Source organism: Lethenteron reissneri, chromosome 50 (genome assembly GCF_015708825.2).
Source record: "Lethenteron reissneri isolate LAM-NWPU_2019-01 chromosome 50, ASM1570882v1, whole genome shotgun sequence".
Lineage (NCBI taxonomy): Eukaryota > Metazoa > Chordata > Hyperoartia > Petromyzontiformes > Petromyzontidae > Lethenteron > Lethenteron reissneri.
The window spans coordinates 6,600,036-6,622,721 of NC_083828.1; the positions used below are offsets into that span (position 1 = coordinate 6,600,036).

Genomic DNA, 22,686 nt, shown 5'->3' on the forward strand with positions numbered 1-22,686 from the left:
CCCCTCATTAATTATCATGAACAGGTGACGTCCTCCAAATGGACACCCCCTCCATTCATAATAATTAGCAAGTGACGTCACTCCACATGGGGGGGCGAGGCGCCTCCTCCCCCCTCCTCGGCGTCAACTGACAACCCTCACTACAAAGGCAGAACCCTCACGTCACGTGATCTCCGTAACGCTGTTGAGACATCGAAGTAAAAAGGACATCATGATGACCAAGGGATTAGAACCTTTAAATTAAATAAGTCTGTGTCACCGCGCCCTTACAAATTGCACACGATGTGATGCAATGAATATATCACATCGCGGTCTGCTTTTCGCTTGCAAGTTTCAGATTTACTGCAATACACCCGTCCTTGGACGGGCAAAATACTTGTTATAATTATCAATCAAGTTACCGGTGGACTGGTGGGCTAGAGTGGGTGAATGAAGCTGCAGCACAAAGCTGTGTTTGCTATTACAGACCCACCCTATAGAGAAGCAGACAAATTGTATATTGGTCCCCTAAAACGGTGGGTGGGGGGGGGGGCGCCATGGGAGTGGCAGGCACCCAAACCACACAAACCAGAGCTGAGATGAATATTTTCAAAAATATGCAAACATGTTTAGGCCTGGCAGCAACCTGTTGGAAATAGGCCAATATATTTTGTGTTTTTCCATGACAGCTGCCCATCTGCTTTCACATTGCCAATCACACCTTCCGAAGGCAAATGCGATATTTCCCCCCCCCACAGCTTGCAAAACATGACATTTACTTTTTAACTCCGCTTCCTTGTCGGTGCCACGGCGAGCTTCTGCTGTTGCGGGCTACAGGAAAGCCAGAAAGAAGGCCGGGCGCGCGGTGATTCGGTCGCGCTCCGTACCCAACAACAGAGCCAGGGATTTGGCGAGCGTTTTTAAATATTTAACGTTGTGCGGTTCCGGGGGGACGGTCGACCCGAGAGAGAAAGAGAGAGATTACGCCCTTGTTGCCAAGGCTCGAAGTGGTCCGCTTGTTTTCCTCCTCCGTGCCGTAAATAAAACCAGGGCGTAGCCCGCTTTGCCGCCCGCCGCCCGCCCCTGGCCAGCACACAGCGTCGGCTCGCAGACATGGACGACTTAATTCATCAAAGATCGCCCGACCGTTAAACGTTCACCCCCCCCCCCTCTCTCTCTCCGCTGTGTGTGGAATAAAATACAGGACTCGCCGCCGTGTGCTTGGTGCATCCTCGGTTCACTGGCCTTTCATTTCCGAGTCCATTGAGACACGGTTGAAAGTCTGTTCAGGCATAAGGGATGAACTGGAACTTGTGTTTTTTGATTGAGTTCCAAAACACTGCCCCATCGCCATTGCTTGGCAATGGATTGCTCAGCAATGGAGTGTATTTTTTAATGGTGGAACCGGAGTAACCCCACCACAGCCGCGTGGTCAAGTATGGTCCAATGAACACCCACAGCCGACGCGGTGTGGGAGTCCTTCTTCCAGCAGTGGTTTGATAGAAGCGTTTGTAATCGTTATTATTTTAATTATATTTACGTAATGTTCAATTGACCGAAGAGTGTCCTTGGCCATGATGATGATGATGATTCACGGCACTGGATGCCACTGGACTGTTAAACAACGACTGCCACCGTGCACCACCAAGTAGCGGTGAAATCGCCACAGCGCTTGTGCCAGGCTACGTGCACTTTGAGGCTATCACAAAGTGTGGGGGGCTCGCTGGAAGGAAGTCACAAGACAGGCCCAGGTGTCTGTCCTGTGACTGCCCAGCCAACACCAGTGACAATTATCTGAACTGGTCCTGGGCTTCCCCTAGGTCGAATCAGCCTCAAATGAGTACCTGGTGCAGCATATAAAAACATTGCCACTCAGGAGACAAAGGCGGCTGGGCGTGGTGCTGGCCGCCCACCCCCTCGTGTGCCGTGCCGGCCTCCATAGGTGCTACTCGCAAACAGCACTTGCCCTGACAATTTAATAAAGCTATACGGGGGGGGGGGATCTTTGTCTTTGTGTGTGTGTGCACGAGCAGGTATGTGCCTCCGCTGCTTTGGGGCAAGAGCGGGCACGTGCAGACCGTGCTGTACGGGAAGATGGGCCGCGTGAGCTGCCCGCAGCCGCACGGCCTCCGCAAGACGGTGCTCATGCCCGACGGGTCGTCCTCCACCTTCGACCTCTTCGAGGCGCTGGCTCCCCACTCCACCGGAGGTGAGCGCGAGAGTCGGAACGTACGCTGTGTCTCCCCACCCCCCGCATGCAACAGACAAATCCTGCAGCCCTGAAATGTCTTTCTCGTGCCACTGCTGGCCTCCTGCGGCTCCGGAGCCGCGTTCAGCTCTTTGAGGACCACTTCGTGACGTTATTTATGAAGGCCGGCCACCAGTCTCGTACTCGGATGCAATTAGAAAAAAAATGGCTCTTGTTATTTTGGTTGCCGACCCCCTCCTCTTGTGAGGGTATCTTTCGGCCTACTCTTCCACGCTGGCCAAACGTCGTGCAAGAGCTGGGAGTATCCATGCTTTACCCCACCAGCGCGCGACCTTTCAATCGACTCTTTTTGGTGTGATCATTTTCAGCTGCCAAGTAGAGCAGAGGTGGGAGGGGGATGGCGTGGGGGTGGGTGCAAGAAACTCGGCCCCCGTCGTTTCAACTGCCGCGCCGGGAGATAGAATCGAACACACCGCAGCGACGTCCCGTCCCGCGTGTATTTGGATTTTTCCGGGTTTAATAATAATAAAAAAAACCTCACCTGTACGGTGTGGGGAAGCTCTCATCCAGCAGTGGATTGCCATATACAGTATTCCCTCGTTATTTGCGAGGGATGCATTCTGGTAACGCTCGTTAATAGCAAATGTTGTGAATAATGATATTACCTCATCATCACTTTCTCTCTCATCATCACTTTCTCTCTCATCATCACTTTCTCTCTCTCTCATCATCAATTTCTCTCTCTTGACGCAGTTGTGTAGACTTCCAGATGCGATTCGCGAATAGCCAAAATCTCGGATGGCAAGTTCGTGAATAAGGAGGGGAGGCTGGACTTGCACAACCTCTGTCCCCGGTTTATCTCTCAACAACGACGTGTCACCTCATTGCGCCAGTCGCGTGCGTCACTCGCCACCCGCCTGTCCGCTCTCGCCTGGCCCCTGGGCAAATAGTTTTTCGTTTAAAGTGATTTCAAGGAGGTGCATTGTTTGAATTGTCTTTTAGATGTTTCGTATTCGCCGATACATTTTGCTTTGCTATTTTTCGCTAAGCTAAATGGTTAATTTCGTTAGATCAGTGAATGCTCAGACTCAGATGTTCATGGTGAGAAAGCCGGGTGGCTCAGAGCTCACAGACATGGGCTTGAATCCAGGTTTCAGCCGCCCGTGGTAGATTAAACCGGGTTCCCAAATGCAGCGATTTGATGGTCTTTGCCCATTCAGCAATAACCGCACAAAAAAACTCCGTAATTAAATTTGGTTCTGCACGTAATTATTCTAAATTCCAGCTCTTGAGAATGTAAAACAAATATATAGGTTGGACCGTCACACGACGAACATTACGCTCGGGGGCAGTGTGGGTGGAAAAGTTATGCCCCTGACCCTGTGATCCAGATGTCACTTTAAAGGGAGCTCAGAGGGTAGCTCTGTGGTGTCCGCTTTTGCGGGCCATTCTCTACGACTGCTCAGGGTCGTACTGTTGCGTGAGAGTTCCGAGTAGATTCTTGATCTCGTGACGCAACGCTGACAGCACAATGGCGACGAGAGATGTTCTCAATCCAAGCGGTCTCTTCCTCCTGCTGCTGTTGCCTTACAGGCAGAGTCGTGGCATTGTTGTTGTTGTTGTTCGTTTAAAACGCAGCTCTTGCCCAGTACAGAGTGAAATGTATTGAATTGGGGGGAAACCTTTTCCCATACTAACGTTGGCCGCGGCAACTGATTTAATTCCCGTTAATGGGTAATGGCTCCTCTCGCTTGATTAAAGTGGATTGAGAGCTCGGTAAATCTTTGCCGATGCGCTCGTCTTTAGAAACGCTCGCAGCACAATGCTGAGTTCCCCAAACTCGCTGTTTAGTCTGACTTAATTGTTTATTCTTTTACGTGGAGTCACCATTCTCACGTTCGATAATAACAAATAATAATCATCATTACCAGCCTCTATTCAATCCACGGCTGGTTGAAGCCCTGTCTGTGTCAGTCGTGGGGGGGGCGTTATTTTATCTTATTCAATAAATTATCACGATTCAGTTTTTTTTGTTACATTGTGTTGAATGTACTGACCTCGAGTGACTGCAGGGGTCGTGACCATACTTCACCACACCGGTGAGTGCAAGTTAGTGAAGTCGGGGATGCCCTGTGCTTAGTCACAAACCGTACCTCTCCGTAACAAAGGCTCAGTCTATTAAGCCTCACCTTACCATATTAATAAAAAAGTGTGCCGTACTTGGCCCTTCCCCCCTCTCCAACCATTATATATACGGAGTGGTAGCTCTTGCAATCTCTCATTTACTTGATACAGCTGTCGTGGCTGTGACGGTTCCACCTGAAGACGGAAGCTTGTGTTGCCTCCGAAACGTCGTGATTTTTATTTTGTTTTACTTTTATTGATTTTAATGTTTTACCTACGTGACTTTACCGAAAAAAACCTAAGAATATGAATCCTTGCAGTCACGAAAGCTTCAAATCTAGAAGTAATGCCCTGTGATGTTTGGCCATGGTCGGGAGTCAAACTCGAGTCTCGTCACATTCACGGCGCGATGCGCGAACCACTTCACCACCGCTCCACCCCGACCAGTCTCTTGTGCACCTTATTAAGTTGGATGTAAATGTTTTGGGGTATTTATGGTCTATTTAGTTTCCCCCTGGCCAAGTCATCAGCAACCCCTCGGCCTGGTGCTCGCGGAAGGTGTGAACGCAGGTAAAGATTACTGTCAGTTTTAACACGTAGGCTTTCAAGCGACAGCCAGATTTGGGTGTCCGCCTGATGATGCTAGATGCAATTACTGGTAAAACGTCATACTCAAATTGTAAATGTTGTGGGTTTACTTTACAACACACCGGTGTGCTGTACTAGTAACGAATTGCCACATTTTGTTTACGTGACAAACCATACTAGCTGGCTGTGTCGGGCGGTGGCGGGTTTAACGACGCATTTATATTTACGTGATGTAACCCAAAAAACCTCTTATGCAAAGATCACTCTCTCGACAAAACAAAATCGTGGGGCTGAAACGTCGATCGCTTGCAAAAGAAGAGGCTTCTGTTGGGCACATAAAAATTGAGTCTGGTTGAAATCGGCTTAAATAAGGTCACGCGAATGCTTTGGTGCAAGGCACACTGCTAGAAATGATAATTGGCAGCAGTCGGATTGGCAATTTGTCGCCGTGTCTCTGGTTGTTGTAGTTCTCTCTTTTGATTGTTTTCATCACAATTGAAAGCTGCGCTTTCGGCATTCATTTATTGGGACGAAATGCCAATTTGGAACTCTCATGTTTGTATAACGACCCCGGGGAAGGTGATACTACAGAGCCATTTCCCACACGCTCCACCGCAAATAAACGTCTCGTGTCGGGCAAACTGAAAAATGTTAATCACAAAGTTAGAATTGGTGCCAAATTATGCATGCAAAAAAATATTAAATTGTATCGTTTTTTGTGCAGTTATTGTTGGTGTGACTGGGCTGAGACGATCAGGCGGCTGAAACCCAGGCCCTCTGCAAGGCCGGCTCAGCTTTCTGACCTCTGAGCGAGCCACCTAGCCATCCATCCATCCAGCTACTCAGCCACCACTCTCATCTTCCCATTTATCACAAAGACAAAGATCCCCCATATAGCCTTTGACAGACTGTTGGGGCAAGTGCTCTTAGCGAGTGGACGCACACACACGTGCACGCTGGTCTATCCCACTCCTCACTCCTCTGTGCTATGTCTCACAACAGAGGACTTCACGATGGTGATCTGCCCGGGCATAGCGAACCACAGCGAGAAGACGTACATCCGAACGTTTGTGGACCACGCGCAGAGGTCTGGCTACCGCTGTGCGGTCCTCAACCACCTGGGAGCCCTGGCCAGCATCAAGCTCACCGCACCGCGAATGTTCACCTACGGTGAGGATGGCAGTTTGTGACGTGGTGTGTGCGTGTGTCATGTGTGAGCATTGTGTAGTGGTTCGCGCACTGCGCTTTTAAACTGGCGACCTGGGTTCAATTCCCGCTCGTGGCCATCAACACCAGTGACAATTCTTTTTTAGCCTGTCCTGGGCCTCCCCTAGATCTACTCAGCCTCAAATGAGTACCTGGTGCAATACGTGAATATCGCCACTTTGGAGACAAAGGCGGCCGGGCGTGGTGCTTGCCACCCACCCCCTCGTGTGCCACGCGGGCCTTCATAGGTGCTAATTTCTAAGCACTAGCCTCAACAGTCTTTTTTGAGGCTATACGGGCATTAGTCTTTCTAGGTGTATGTGGGTGTGGATGGGGAGTAGAGCTGTAGTGGTTAGCACGCTGCGCAATGAACGACTCGAGTTCGTTACCTGCTCACGATCAACATCGGTGGCGATTATCTCATCCGATCATCGCCTAGGTTCACTCGGCCTCAAATATGTGAAAAACATCATCACTTAGGAGAACAAAAGTGGCTGGGAGTGGTGCTGGCCACACCCCACCCGCTCACTCGCTGTGCCAACCTTCACAGACTCGCTAACAGCACTCTCCCCCGACAGCCTGTGTGGGCTACACATGAGGAGGTCTTTGTGTGCGTGTGTGCGTGCGAGTAAACACGCACGCACGCACGCACACACGCACAACGGTTGTCAGGCGAGGGAATCGCAATCGAGGGCCCTGATTCAGGCGCTAGGCAACGGGCGGTGCCGGCGTTGTTGACAAAGGCGCGGTGCCCCCGAATCAGAGTTTTTTTTTATTTAGACGAGAAGAATCCGATGAGCTACAAAGCTCTTTTTCACACGTTCAGTCGGGGCTAGTCAGCGCGGAGCGGCTCATTAGAAACGGGTGCCACAGTGGGCAAGATGTTAACTACCTTGCCTAGTATACGGGAGGTTGTGGGTTCAATCCTGACCACTGTAGTTTGCATGTTCTCCCCGTGGTCGCGTGGATTTTTCCCCGGGACCTCCGCTTTTTCCTCTCCACGTTTAGAAGCGACATGCATGTTGGGAGTATTTGGCAGCTGTAAATGTCCACATGATGATAAGCCACTTTCGTTGAGCTATCATTTGTGGGCAGGTCACTTTCTGAAGAAGAGCTGTATAGCTCGGTGGGCCTTACCTGGTCAAATAAAAATTAGTTTTTTTAAACATGTCGGCGCAAGGCACTGCCCACTTGGTGGTCTCCCTCGGTTCATCTCACTTTACTCGAGGGGGACATCCCCCCCCCCGGGCTCTCTGTGACGGTCGTTGTGACCTTAACGCGAAGGTCGTCACGACCTGCTGCTGCCTGTCGTTGGAAAGTTTAAGGGCGGGGGGGCGGTGGGTGTGTCGGCTCGCGTGCCAGTGCAACTATAGTGAAGGCCGTGTTTAAATTCCACCGCGACTCAAGCGCGTGCCATTTACGTGATCGGTTGTCGTAGTAACGGTGGCTGAACTTCTCTAAGTTCAACGGGGAAATAAAAAAAATAGCCCCGTTAAGACAACGCGAGACGCTACCTGAAGAAGCTCCTGGCACGGAGAGCAAAACGTCGGACATCGTGCAAGCGCGTCGGAACACCTGCTTGGCACGATGTCCAAAACCTACGCAGCGGTGTGAACTTCGGAACGACGGTGCAATCGCACATTCCATTCGGAATAAATAAGACCGCGATTGAGCATTGAACCTATTTTAAATGGGTCGGTCATACGTGACATCCGTACAAAAACAGTACAGAATGGTTAGTTTAAAAGCAGTTGCATTCTTTCTCTATTAAACGTGGACTTCCTGCCCATGCGGTTTTTAAATAAATAACATCGGTGACTCTGCGTTGAGCACAAGGCATTTCCATTGCCCCTGCATGAGGAAATGGCTCAATCCTTTCTAAGCTTGGGCGTGGTCGCTGATCTATCCGACCTGCCATTTAACGTTTGTGAGCGTTTATTTCTCGTAGTGCAAACGCCCGTATCGCTGCAGCTGGCGTCGACGAGTCGATCAGCCGAGTTGGTAGATCATGCAGGGACATGGTTATCGTGCGTGTCATAGTCATCCTGCAGAGCAGCACCGGTGCCAATAGTGGTTGGGAACAGCGAGTAGGTTGGACCCTGTGGGTTCTTCTCTGGCGGCAAGTCCAAAGGAATAATTCTAGATTTGAAGCTTTCGTGACTGCAAGGATTCATACTCTTAGGTTTTTTCCCGGTAAAGTCACTTAGGTAAAAAATAAAATAAAATAATAATAATGAAAATAACTCTTAATTCACGACGTTTCGGAGGCAACACAAGAAGACGGAGACTTGTGTTGCCTCCGAAACGTCGTGATTTAATTGAGTTATTTTCATTTATCATTATTTTATTTTATTCTTATTTTTTTTACCTACGTGACTTTACCGAAAAAAACGAAAGAGTCCAAAGGAATAACTTCGTGGGTGAGCGATTGGCTTGGTTAGGTTGTCGCAGTAGCATCAGTTCCCGTGCTCACGATACGTCTCAAATCGTGTGTACTCATGTGTATAAGAATCGATCGCTTGCAGCTCCGTATGCACGTTGAATGTAAGTTGTTCTTGGAAGCCCTACCACCAATTTCGCGATATCTGAATGGGCCCCCCCCTCTTCACACACCCCCACACCGCTGACCACCGTGGTGAAGTATGGTCAAGTAACCTCCATGACCGACACTGCAGGGAAGAGGCCGTCACCCAGCAGCGAATTCACAAAAGATCTCTATACAGTATTCGTATTCTTTTATTATAAACAAGTCACTTCATGATAATAATTGGCTTGTTTTTGTTCCATTTTAATTGTCGCGGTGATACGCGTAGCGCGACTCAGCCCCCGCACGATATCGCATCCCGTTATGCAATACGCACACACCCAAATACAAAGATCCCCCGTATAGCTTTAACAGGCTGTTGGGGTAAGTGCTGTTAGCAAGTACCTATGAAGGCCGGCATGGCACACGAGGGGGTGGGTGGCCATCACCATGCCCGGCTGCCTTTCCTCGTGGCAATGTTTACACACCACACCAGGTACTCATTTGAGGCTGAGTCGACCTAGGGGAGGCCCAGGACCGGTTCAGATAATCGTCGCTGGTGTTTGCTGTGATGGTGAATCGAAACCCGCTTGCCGGGTTTGTAGTACGGCGCGCTATAACAACAACACTTGCTATAACAACAAGTCTCCATTCACCACTAAGTGGGAGTGATTTCACCACAGCACCCGTGCCAAGCCAGGTGCACTTTGAGGTCACGTGACGTGCTGAAGGCTTGCTCACAGGAGGTCCAGGTGCCATGGGTCGACTGACTGACAAATGTACCAGCTGTGCCGCCTAGTGTGGCAACTTTCTGCATTTTAGCCGCCCAGCGCCTCCGCTCGTTGTTGTGAGCGTCGCTCTTCTGCCCTCCGAAGTTGCTGGAGGGCGAGTGCCTTCCAACTGCCTGGCGGCGTCCTTCACGAGCCTCCTCCTGCCACCCCCCCCCCAACCCGCGCGCACACATCACGCGCTCACAACACGCACTGCCCTGGAACGCGCTGGGGGCAGGAAGCGGCTGGGGAGCCACCGCGGCGTTTGAAACGCACCGCCTCGCCCAGTGCAGCGAGCCGGCTGGTGAGCTGTCCCACCGGCAACAAAAATCCCTCCCGTCGCAACCCAACACCCAACGGCACCCGCCCGCCTTCCCTCCCACGTACGCACGCGCAGCTGCAGGCGTGACCAGACTGCCGTGTTTGTCCAGCGTCAAGGCTGTAATGGCTCAGCACCTTCGCAAATATTACAGCAGCCCTCGAAGAGAAACATATATACACACATGCGAGCTGGCAATTGATGTCCAGCTGAAGGCGTATAGAGAGATTGACTCCCGCTGAATATTGTTTTGATGTTTAGTTTTGCGTAGCGTCATCGTCGTCGGGTCGTGCGCGCTGTCCCTCGCAATCGCTGAAGAACCGTGGGTCAGGTGGGCGGCAGCCGTCAATAGTTGCCCACGCTCTGCAGTCCTCTTGATATCTGTATATGAAAGTTAGTTTCATGCGCGCTTGCGTGTGTGTATGTGTCACGTGGTCCTCGCCTCCAAAATGTAAACCCCCTTTCTTTCCGGCCCACGGAGAGAGAAACCATTATCAATCACCTGGGGGATTTAATCCCATTATTTCAGTTTTACAAATAAATCTTAACCCTGTTTAAGTTGTAATTTGTTAATCATTGTACAATAATAGTTAGTAATTTTATCATGCTGTGTCTTGGTTTGTTTTTGTATGTTTTACAGTATGCAAAACTATTGGTATCGTTCTCCCCCATTAATTGAGTGGTACATTCTGCACAGCCCAAAAGCTACGCTGAGCAATGTGGATCAAAGCAGATGGCGGCGACGCGATTTTTTCATTGCAGCCGTTAATTTGGCATCATTGAACTGACGTACATCAGAATCATACATTTATTTATCCTGGAGGGATCCGATGAGCTATGAAGCTCTTTTTCACAGATGTCCAGTAGGGGCAGGTGAGAATGTTACAACAACAAACAGCACAAAAACACGACAGTAGTGCAAGTACCCTTGGGACCGGGTAACGGGGACCCCCCCATCTAGTTATTAATTACTAGCTGTACTACCCGGCCTCGCCCGGGACTTGGATTCACCACGCCCGGCCGCCTTTGTCTCCCCAGTGGCGATGTTCACACACAACACACCAGTTATTTGTTTCAGGCTGAGTCGACCTAGGAGAGGCCCAGGACCGGTTGAAATAATCGTCACCGGTGGTGGCCGTGAGCGGGAATCGAACTCGGGTCGCCGGGTTCGTAGCGCGGCGCGCTAACCACTACACTACAATGCGTTACGCTTCCACATGCGCGGATCACATGACAGATGTGACGTCACAGCTCACTTGCCGTGCAAAAAATGTATGCATTATTGAGCCCCCCCCCCCAAAAAAAACAAAAGTGTATTTTTATAATTTCTGCAGGATGTACAGTCTGGAAAGTACCCACATGCCAAATTTCCAGTTTGTTGCATGTCGGGAAGTACGCTAAACAGTTTGAACAGACACACATAATCACAGCTTTGCCTTTTATATATATGGAGATATCGGGAACGACTCGTCGTTCATGAGTAACCACAGACAAGTGAGAAAGCAGCAGCCGGGCGATGAGCCGGCGCCAGCAATTTCGCAAGCTCTGCTTAGTTAACGGGTTTGTTCATGCGAGAGAAAACCAGAAGCGCTCGGAGAAAAGCCACACATACGAGGGGTCAAGAGACTATCCCGTACGGAAGGGAAAAATTATATTAGTTTAACAATTTGGCTTTAGCGGCCAATATCATCTGTAATACAGTTTTTTTTGGGTTCGATCGCGTAAATATATGAATGTGTTGTTAAACCCGAGCAAAGCCACAACATTTACAATCCGAGTACGACGTTTCACCAGTAATTACAACTGGCTTCGTCAGGCGACAGCCAGATTTGTGGAGGAATCCTCGTGTTTCGTTCCTTAAATAGAGGGGTAGATGTGATGGCATCACTTGTGAGCCCATCTTCAGCGATGTGGCAGAGGGGAGGGGGGTGATTAATGAATGCATGATATTAGTCCGCACTTTTCTCAGTACCGCCTTGCCCTGGCGAGCCGGGAGTGGCACCTCTTCAATGCCCACGGGGAGGGAGTTTGACAACGTCTGTGTAGTGATCCACCAACACTTGCTGCTGCCTCCAACAGTGCTCGATTATTCTTAGGTTTTTTCGGTAAAGTCACGTAGGTAAAAAATTTAAATTAATAAAAGTAAAATTAAAAATTAAATAAAAATCACGACGTTTCGGGGGCAACACAAGCTTCCGTCTTCAGGTGGAACCGTCACAGCACGCTTGCTGTATGAAGTAAATGAGAGATTCCAAGAGCTACTACCCCGTATATATACTGGTTGAGGGGGGGGGGGATGGGCCAGGAACGGCCCCCTTTTTATTATTATGGTAAGGTGCGGCTTGAGACTACGGCTAGTCTACATAACAAAGGACTGAGCCTTTATTATGGTAAGGTGCGGCTTGAGATTACAGGCCACGTGCATAGCCACCGCTGCCCAGCGTGTGATGTAAATTGCAATTAAATACACAGATTAACAAATAATGTTACAGGCATTCACGATTGTTCAGAATGTGTGCGTGTCGAAGGGGACGGCACAGAAGTCCTTCTGAGCTCCCTTGGATTGCCACTTATCCCAGCCCAGTCAGTCATCCCCGTGAGCCTTCTGTTTAATTTTGGCTGCATCAGCGAGCCCAGAGGCCGCAGATGCTGTTGTCTGCCCGCAACAACGGCAGTCTCTCATCTCATTTAAGGAACCGTTAAGCCCTTTAATGGTCGCTCGTAGACCTTGCACGCCATTAAGTAAGCACGAGATACCTTGAAACACCGAGTCCCTTTTTAGCTTTCCGTGTTTCACGTAAAAGGTCGCTCTGACTGACTGGTGGTACGTGCTATCACAACAGTAGTACATGCTGACTCTATACCAGTATATATCGACTGTATAGCACAAACCACGAGCCTGTCAGAGTGGCGTGGTGAGGCCTAGTCCCGTGCAGAGCCCCCGGTCTTGCCTAGATTGCCCAGCCGGCAGGCTGGGGGCTGGGCTGCTACACCCCGCACCATCCCCCCGGCCGTGCTACAATACTATCTAAGCGCTATACAAATAATAGCTCCGGACTTAATAGCAGTAACTGGACGCATTGGCGTGAGGAGGGGATATCAGACTGAAGAATTTGCCTCAGCTTTGTGTGTATTTGTATAGTATTTTTAAGGCGAAAGTAAATTTCCCCTTCACCCCCACCGAACGCGTGTGACTTGGCATGGTCCCCCCCCCCCCCCACCTAAAGTGCGTGAGTTGGTATGGCCGAGCGCACGTAATTTAACTAATTTAAAGGTGACGGACGTGAAAAAGGAATAGCGCTTGTCAACCGCGGGTCTTACGGCGTGGTACCTGGCTAATTTCTTTTTTACATAAACCCCACCGTTTGAGAGCCAAATCCCTCGCAAGCGCGTGAACACAAACAGACAGAAAAACAGACAAAAAATTACATTTATATATAAGATTTTGGTCATAATAATAATTATTATGCTTGTTTGTATGTATGTTCAACTTCTTTCGCACCGTATGTAGCCAACAGTGTTAATCGGAGGTGCGTGTGAAGGACAACAAACCAGTTCTAAAGAAATGAGTTTTCAATCTTTTTACCCAGGAAAGACTCGCCGAGTCTCATGACTGTTTGTCAGCAGGATCCTGCCAAGTCTTGGCAGTATGGAGTGTTTATTGCTGCTGCTTATAATCCCAATTGAGTAAAGGTTGCCGTGTAATGATTGTCTTCATCTTCGGCAGTCCCCTATCAGCCGAGGACAATCGTCTTCAATCGGTGTCTTCTCATCTGAGGGTGCGAAGCATGCCCCCGATGAGGCCGACGATCCACGACCCCCCGCGATCCCTGCTTGGGGCGTCGCGTGCTTCCGAGCGGGACGGACCGTCCCCGCGTTGTCGATTCCGTCGTGCGGGACTTGCCCGTAGGGCAATGCGGGTTCACAGTTATTCTGTAGTCTGCGTGGCTAAGCGGCGGGTGTGCGGGTCTTTGTCTTTGTGTGCGTTCAGGCTGCACGTGGGAGTACGGCGCCATGGTTCGGCGCGTGCGGAAGCTCTACCCAAACACGAAGCTCGTCGTCGTGGGCTTCAGCATGGGCGGCAACATCGTGTGCAAGTTCCTGGGCGAGGACCGCGAGAATCAGGAGGGCGTCGCGTGCTGCATCAGCGTCGGACAGGGCTACAGCGCGTTAATGTAAGCGTGCAGTGTGTGTGTGAGCGGACCGGTAGTGTGTGTGTGTGTGTCTGGGAGGAGCGGTAGTGTGTACGTGCGCGCGTGTGTGTACGCATGCATGTGTGTGTGGCGAGCGGGAGTGCAGCGGTTAGCGCGCTGCGCTACGAACTCGGTTACATGAGTTTTATTCCCGCTCACGGCCAACACCGGTGACGATTATCTGAACCAGTCCTGGGCCTCCTCTAGGTCGACTCGGCCTCAAATGAGTACCTGGTGCGGTGTGTAAACATCCCTGCTGGGGAGAAAAGCGGCCGGGCTTGGTTTTGACCACCCACCCCCTCGTGTGCCGTTTCTGGCTCTTATAGGTGCTCGCTAACAGCACTTGCGCCAACAATCTGTTAAGGCTATACGGGGGATCTTTGTCTTTGTTTGGGTGTGTACGTGCTTGCGTGTGGAGCAGTGGCTATCACGCTACGCTACGAACTCCCCAAACTGAGTTCGATTCCGGCTCAAGACCAACAACAGTCGCAAATATCTGGAGCGGTCCCAGGCCTCCTCTACAGCGTATCTCATGAGCATGCATTCGCCTCGAGAGGATCAAATCTAATGTGTATTCATACAGCCTTCAGATATACAGAAGCCTGTATTATGGATGATATCGGTTGCAAAAGCCTACATGTTGAAAGGATATTTATTTGAGAGAGGGGCAGTTGGTCATTAGCATAGGAGACAAGGCTGGTCTTGAGCCTGAACTTTAACGGGGGCGGGGTCCACAGCACGTTCAGCTGAGGGGAAGGCAATTCCAGACGATGGGGGCAGTGGAGGAGATTGACTGAACTTCCACGGAGCGAAGGTTGACTGGGTGGGGCCTTCGATAGAAATTCATTTTTGCATGAGTGCGTAGAGGGTTGTAGAGGGTAGTAGAGTGAGATGAGAGGGGAGAGGTAGGAGAGTGCGTGGAGGGCAATAGAGATGAGAGGGGAGAGGTAGGAGAGTGCGTGGAGGGGAGTAGAGTGAGTTGAGAGGGGAGAGGTAGGAGAGTGTGTGGAGCGGAGTGGAATGAGTTGAGAGGGGAGAGGTAGGAGAGTGCGTAGAGGAATAGAGACTAGAGGGGAGAGGTAGGAGAGTGCATGGAGGGGAGTCGAGTGAGATGAGAGGGGAGAAATAGGAGAGTGTGTGGAGGGGAGTAGAGTGAGATGAGATGAGAGGGGAGAGGTAGGAGAGTGCGTGGAGGGGAATAGAGATGAGATGGGAGAGGTCGGAGAGTGAGATTAGATGAGAGGGGAGAGGTAGGAGAGTGCGTGGAGGGGAATAGAGATGAGAGGGGAGAGGTAGGAGAGTGCGTGGAGGGGAGTAGAGTGAGATGAGAGGGGAGAGGTAGGAGAGTGCATAGAGGAATAGAGATGAGAGGGGAGAGGTAGGAGAGTGCATGGAGGGGAGTCGAGTGAGATGAGAGGGGAGAAGTAGGAGAGTGCGTGGAGGGGAGTAGTGAGATGAGATGAGAGGGGAGAGGTAGGAGAGTGCGTGGAGGGGAATAGAGATGAGATGGGAGAGGTCGGAGAGTGAGATTAGATGAGAGGGGAGAGGTAGGAGAGTGCGTGCAGGGGAATAGAGATGAGAGGGGAAAGGTAGGAGAGTGCGTGGAGGGGAGTAGAGTGAGATGAGAGGGGAAAGGTAGGATAGTGTGTGGAGGGGAATAGAGATGAGAGGGGAGAGGTAGGAGAGTGCATGGAGGGGAGTAAAGTGAGATGAAATGAGAGGTAGGGGAGTGCGTGGAGTGGAGGAGTGAGATGAGGTGAGAGGGGAGAGGTAGGAGTGTGCGTGGAGGGGAATAGAGATGAGAGGGGAGAGATAGGAGAGTGCATGGAGGGGGAGTAGAGTGAAATGAAAGGGGAGAGGTAGGAGAGTGCGTGGAGGGGAATAGTGAGATGAGATGAAAGAGGTAGGAGTGTGTGTGGAGGGGAATCGAGTGAAATGAGAGGGGAGAGGTAGGCATGGGCTTGTCCGTGTGGGATCACGATGACAGCTAATGCGATCTTGAAATTGATCTGGAATTGAATTGGGAGGCAGTGGAGCGATGGGAGTGTGTGGGAGACCGCGGTGTCATTTACAGTTTTGGGTGGGGCGGCTGGCAGCGGCATTATGGAGCATCCGGCGTTTGGAGACCAGGGATTTGGGAAGGCCATAGACCAGCGTTCTTCATTGCAAGGCCCGTGGGCCACTGGTGGCCTTTAGTGCGGCTCCTGACGATACACAACATGTGACAACACCCCCATCAACGTGCTGCTGTCAAGCCCCAATGGTGTCAAATGTGTGGCGGCCCTCACACTGATGGTGTCTTATCGGGAAAAGTGGCCCCTCTCTGAAAATTAGTGAAGCGTTTGCAATGGTCTAAGTCGGGAAGTGACGAAGGCAGAGGACGAGTGACCGTTGGCTCCCACCGCCACCGCTCTCGCCACCGCGGAGCCTGGTGGCATACTCCTGAGCCTCGCCCCTTGTGTGTGGGTGTGTGGTATGTAGCCCCTGGGTTCCTCCCACACACAAAAAAACTCTCTTAAAGAGGCATTGGTTACACTTTACATTTTAGGATCCTCAGAAAAATAAGTCTTAATGGGCAGTGACTCATCTCGTTAGTGGGGAGGGAGCGGATGCGCAATGGTTCTGACCTGAATTCTATTCTGGGCCGATGGCTAACATCGTCGGCATGTGATATCTGAACTGTCCCGACCACGCGACCCGATCACCAATCCACGCTGACCAGCGAGGTGAAGTATTGAAATGCAAATAAACGACAAGTGGAGGGAGGCCTTCATCTAGTAGTAGATTAGCAAAGGGGTGGCAATTGATGTATTTATTTGGCCAGGTGGCTCTCAGCCAGCACCACTGACATCCAATGTTCAAGTCCAGGCAGTGGTCTGTTATACTGGTAGGAACCTCCTGGTTACACCAGCCCACAGGGGATTATTGTGTCCGGCCGTCCGTCGTGCATCCAAAAATGGGAGGTGTGGGGCTGGGTGGGGAGGGGAGGGTGGGGAGGGGCTGGGTGGGGAGGGTGGGGCTGGGTGGGAGGTGGGAGGGGTGGGGCTGTGTGGGGAGGGGCTGGTCACCCGGTGGTGCCCTTATAAAACTCAACGTTTAACCTACTCACGCCGACTTATGCCCGCCCTCACAGTCGGGCATATTTGCGGAATACACCATGCCGCCGTTGACCCTGGCCATTGACCGAGCAACCCAACGTTCCTACCAGCTCCCTCCGCAGGAATGTGTTTACGAGTTGATTCTCTCAGCCCAGTCACCAATGACTCCAACAACAACAACGACAAAAAAACCCCATCATCTTCAATTTGGTTCTGCGCTTAAACTGAAAATTACAAATGTTGTTATTGACTGTCGTGCGGCGAACATGACTCATGTCGCGGAGCGGGTGGGAAATTGTCGTCTCCTTCTGTGTGGATCAGAGGTCACTTGAAGAGATGTCAGTAGCAGCTTTACGATATCCACTTCCGTGGGGCATTCTCTAACACAAAGGGTCGTTACCCTTTAGGTTAGGGTTAGGATATATTTTCATTCGACACGTAACTTAGCCTTGCTTGTGTGTACATATTAGTGCTAAAGTCACCCGACCATATCTTTAATGTTTTTGTTGTTGAGTTTTGCAATTTGTGCTGTGTTCGATCCGGAAGCAATTTTGCCTCGAGCTGATTTGCCCTGCAGGGAATCGTGTTTGCAATATTTTCAAATCCCCATCAAGAGATGCTGGCTGTCTTTGTCCTGAACCTACTGTTTGTTTTACTTTCCGTCAGTTAGATCAGCAGTCCCCAACCTTTTTGGCACCAGAGGACCGGTTTTGTGGAAGACAATTTTTTCACGGACCGCGGGGGGGGGGGGGGGGTGGTGTTCATCATTGGGTCTTTCCCCCTTTTCAACGTTTGCTTTTTACTCATTTTGGCTACTAGGGGTTAGAGCTTGTGGGCTCACCAAAACTGTAACTGAGACAAGTGTGCAGTATGAGAAAGAGGCGCGGACGGAAGTGGTCAATAATAAAACAATGGGGGCGGGTTCCACGCGCGGACTCACCGCTCTCACCTCCTGCTGTGTGGCCCGGTTCCTAACAGGCCACGGACCGGTATCGTTCCGCGGCCCGGGGGTTGGGGACCCCTGAGTTAGTCGACCCAGGATCACCCTCACAAATGAGAATGTTGTCTATTATAACCCTTGCCTCTAGAGTTCCCACCGGCTTCAACACAATCGACTTTGAACCCTTGAGACGCTGCTGCCCCTGCGAGCGATCCGAATGGATTCCAGCGTGTGATAAAATGTCACCGTGACAGAACGAGCGGAACAAAACCGCAAAGTGACAATTCTAGTGTAAAATAAATTTTGAAAGCACGTACGTTATTTGTTTGTCTTGCAGCGCATCGCCCACATTCCTGCAGTGGGACAACTTCCGGCGCTTTTACAACTTCATGATGGCCGACAACATGAAGCGCATCATCCTGAGCCACAAGTATGCCCTCTTCCCTTGCACGGCTCGGATTACAAAAATGCGCACGCACACACGCACGCACGCACACGCGGAGATGAGCAGCGCTCTAAGCTGGCACTTGGCGGAGACACTGGCGGGCACTTGTAAGGGCGCAGTTGGCCCGGGTTGCCCACCCGACGTCCCAGTTCGTTTGCCTGATGAAGCTCGGAGCTCTTTGAGGTTGTTCAGTATTGCGGTTGTTAAATTCAGCCGGGAAAAGTCCTAAGCCACCTTGCAGTTAGAAGCTTTCTCGGTCAGAATTTCATCAATGCATAGCCACGGTATATTTAATACTTCCGTAAACACGATTTTGTAAATACTGTGGAATTTGAAATTGGTGTGGGTTTGTTCTCTGACACACCGCTGTGCTGAACTAGTAACTAATTGGCATGTTTTGTTTATGTAACAAACCTAGCCAATTGTCTGTGTTGGGTGGTGGCAGGTTTAACGACACTTATATTTACGCGATGTAACCCAAAAAAAACCTCTTTATGGATTATAATCAGGGCAGTGGCCTTCAACATCACACATAGAGGGCAGAGAGGTTGGGGCTAAAGATGACAAACAAAACAATTATTAATCAACGTATTGGCTGCAAAGGCCTACATGTCAAGGTAACGATCCCCCTCTCTGCGTTTAATTTAACGGCAGCATCCCTCGATCCGCACGCAGCGTGCCTGTAGAACAGCGCTAATCCAACAGTATTTCTGCTGGCTGCTATTTGAATCGGAATGCCGTACGTTGAAACCTCCGTAGCGTTTTGCAGGGGAACCGGCCAGATTGGACGTTGTGCGTTCACGAGCGGGGGGATATCTACCGCGTCGCCACGCGTCGCCCGGTTCAATCCGATCTCCGGGGCGGCACGGGAGCCGAAACCGTCGGGGGCACGATTCTTAAATTTCCTCCCACCTGTCCACCAAGCAGCATAACCGGGTGCACTTGCAGTGCGTCGATCGACAAGGCCACGTTTGGTGGGTTAAAGTGTGGATACGAGCATCTCTTCCCTGACATTTACATCGTAAATTACTCCTTGCCCCCCTCCTCCCACCCCTCTCCTCCCTCCCCCCCCCTCCTCCGATCGTTACCACAGGGAGCTGCTGCTGGGAGACGGGAATGGAAAGCGGCCGTCGTGCCTCCAGGAAATGGATTTCAACCGCCTCTACACGGCCACCTCGCTCATGCAGATCGACGACGTGATCATGAGGTCAGCTGCAGCTGACGGTAGCGGGGGGAGGGGGAGCGGGGGGGGCAAGGGGCGGTGGCCGGGTGGCTGAGGAGCAGGGAGGAGGAATGGGGAGTTTGGGTGGAAGTGTGAGTGGTTGGGTGTATGAGTGGTTGTGAGTTTGAGAGCATAGCCGCCACATGAGTCGGCGAGTGTGAAATCAATCAAACATTCTTGAAAGTCCATGAATGGTGTTTATTTTCACAGGGCGGGTGGGGGGGGCTGATGGGCCGGGAGGAGGAGCGTGAAGGAGTGTGAGCGGAAGTGTGCTCGCTAACAGCACGTGCCCCAACAGTCTATTAAAGGCTATAACTGGGGTGTCTTTGTGGAAGTGTGAGTGGTTGGGAGATGCGAGTGGTTGGCAGCTTGAGAGCAACTTGGTAATGCGAGTGAGTGTGAAAGTCCAGGAATGGCGTTTGGCCAGACAGAAGTCGCGCAATCAACGGGAGGCTTGAGTTGGCCTCGAGAGAGACGGTTGATGTTGTAGCTGTCGCGCACGAGGTGACGGTGTGTGCGACCGAGACGCAACGCCTCTGCTCCATGGTGTCTTCCCGTGCAGGAAATTCCACGGCTACAGCACCCTGCAGGACTACTACGAGAAAGAGAGCTGCGCTCCCTTCCTGCAGAACGTACGTCGCTCGTTCCTCAGCCACAGCGCCGACACAGCGGCACGTTACATCGGTGACGATGTTGCTGGCTGCTGCTGTGTTGCCAGTGGTGCACAAACAACAACTCAACACACGCGTCGATAACAACACTGCAGCCTTAAAAGGAAAAATGTATAATAGGCGACGTTTCGGGCACAATGGCCCTTCATCATGTGACGTGAAGGGCCATTGCTCGTAACGTCGCCTGTCACATGAAGAAGGGTTATCTACTCTTCTGTTTCACGGGATTTTTTTCCTACGTGTGACAACTTAAAACAAAGCCTGGGCCATTGCGTTGTGAACGTTATGGACTGCGTTAGAAGTTGTGCTTCTATTGGAAGACCAATCCGCAGTTTTACGTTGATTGGACGTACATACGTTGAAATTATTTCACACTGTGCGTAGCCAACTACGTTAATCGGGCTAAACACAAAAAGGCAGTTCTAAACAAATGATTTTCAATCGAGACTTAAAAGTGCATAGCACTCGGTGAAGAACCTTTAAGTTTTGCCAAGCATCAAAATCAATGCGGCAGAATGGGAAACAATTATAGTGCAATGGAAAACTGTTATCGTGCGAATGCTTGTTGAGTATAAATTGGACGATGGTCCCACGGTGGGTGTTTGTTTTGCCGTGTTGCATTCTGGCCGCAGATCAAGGTGCCCATGCTGCTCGTTAACGCTCTGGATGACCCCATCGTCCATTCCTCACTCCTCGTCATCCCTCGCACGCTGGCCGGTACGTTGCACGATGCCCAGCTCGCCCACGCTCGCCCCCACGCTCATCCACGCTTGCCCCCGTGCTCGTCCACGCTCGTCCACGTTCGTTGATGCCCGTGCCGAGCCGAGCCGTGGCAAGTCAGTGTCTAGCGCCCAGTGTCTAGCGCCCAGTGTCTAGCGGCCAGTGTCTAGCGGCCAGTGTCTAGCGGCCAGTGTCTAGCGGCCAGTGTCTAGCGGCCAGTGTCTAGCGCCCAGTGTCTAGCGGCCAGTGTCTAGCGCCCAGTGTCTGTGCACAAGTGTGCGCGTCAGCCACGCCGACGGGGTGGCACGGTGGTTAGTGCTCTGCTCTTGCGCCCATGGTGAGCAAAGGTCAGCGGAGAGCTACGTCTGAACTGCTCTTGGGCGTCTCCTGGGTTGACTCATCCTTAATCGGGTACCGGTTGCAGGGTGTAAACGACATCAACCAGGAGACACAAGGCAGTGTGAAATTACGGATATAGTTAATGGTCGGGCGTGGTGCTGACCTCATCATCCCCCTCGCGTGCCGTGCACCACCTAATGCCAGTGGCGTTTATCTGAAACGGTCCTGGGCCTCCCCTAGGTCGACTCAGCCTCGAATGAGTGCTTGATGCAATGTGTAAACATCGCCACTGGCGGAGACAAAGGCGGCCGGGCGATGTGCTTTCCCACCCACGCACTTGGTGTGCCGTTGCCGGCCTTCGTAGGTGCCCGGCTAACAGCACTTGCCCTAACAGGACTGCGAAGGCTATACGGGGGATCTTTGTTTTGTGTCGGTGGATCGCCCTTCGGGTTCGTCATCGTCGCCATGCCAGCCTTTCGTTAGTGGCGCTGAAATGCAACACCCGCCGTTTAAAAAATAAAATAGAAGAGCGGACGTTTGCGGGCATGGCGCGTGCGCGTGTCTTTGTGCCGATGTCATCACCCCCAACTTCCTCCTCGGTGGACTCTATCAATCTCCGTTAGAAGCCTGTCTGACCCACCCCGACGTCTGGTGGATAGTGTATACGCCAATACCTTAGTTCAATCATGTATGCCAAAATGATAAAATAATGATAGGTTGGCACATTTTGGTATTTGCGCAATTCTGATAGCAGCATGAGGCCATCGCGACGAAAGGCGCCGTGTTATCATTGACGAGCGTAGTTTTCCAGTCAGGGGCCGTTCTCCCTCTGTGGTTTTACCCAGGTGCTGGGAAATTTGTGAGTCGTATAAATTTTCGATTTTGGAAAATTTTGGCCGTGGCGCCGGGGTCTTTCACGTCCGCCGTGACGCAGGTGGCACCCGTATGTTTGTGCTCGAACCGCGAACCCCTGCAACGAGCGTCGAACGCCGAGTTGGGGCGGGGAACCTTCACCTTGGCAATAGAGCCGAAATAGGATCCTTGGACACCTCTGGCGGGCGACCGCACGCGTTATTTGACGATAAACTTCTATCACACTTGTACCGTGTTGCGTCGTCTGCTTGCCCGGGAGTCGGTGGAGTCGCAACAGGTGACTTGAGCAGTGCTAAAATTAGAAACGGTTGTTGGTTGCCAGGTCGAAAATGTCCCCCCCACCGTGGTAACCAATTTAGTGTCCCAAAGAGACGAGAGCCACGTTTTGTGGTATCATCGAGTTGTGTTCATGCGGTCTTGTGTTGCCTCTGACAGGCCCAGACCAGAGTGTTTACGCCATGGTACG

General features: G+C 51.3%; 1 protein-coding gene across 1 annotated transcript in view; it reads left to right on the plus strand.

Annotated features, from left to right (window-relative positions):
- Positions 1-22,686, plus strand: part of ABHD2 (abhydrolase domain containing 2, acylglycerol lipase) — a 42,385-nt gene that overhangs the window by 11,110 nt on the left and 8,589 nt on the right. Inside the window, exons 3-9 of the mRNA XM_061572463.1 lie at positions 2,013-2,188; positions 5,903-6,070; positions 13,711-13,894; positions 18,288-18,380; positions 19,489-19,602; positions 20,180-20,249; positions 20,921-21,005. Coding sequence (XP_061428447.1) covers positions 2,013-2,188; positions 5,903-6,070; positions 13,711-13,894; positions 18,288-18,380; positions 19,489-19,602; positions 20,180-20,249; positions 20,921-21,005 — 890 coding nt within the window. The remainder of the gene's footprint in view (positions 1-2,012; positions 2,189-5,902; positions 6,071-13,710; positions 13,895-18,287; positions 18,381-19,488; positions 19,603-20,179; positions 20,250-20,920; positions 21,006-22,686) is intronic.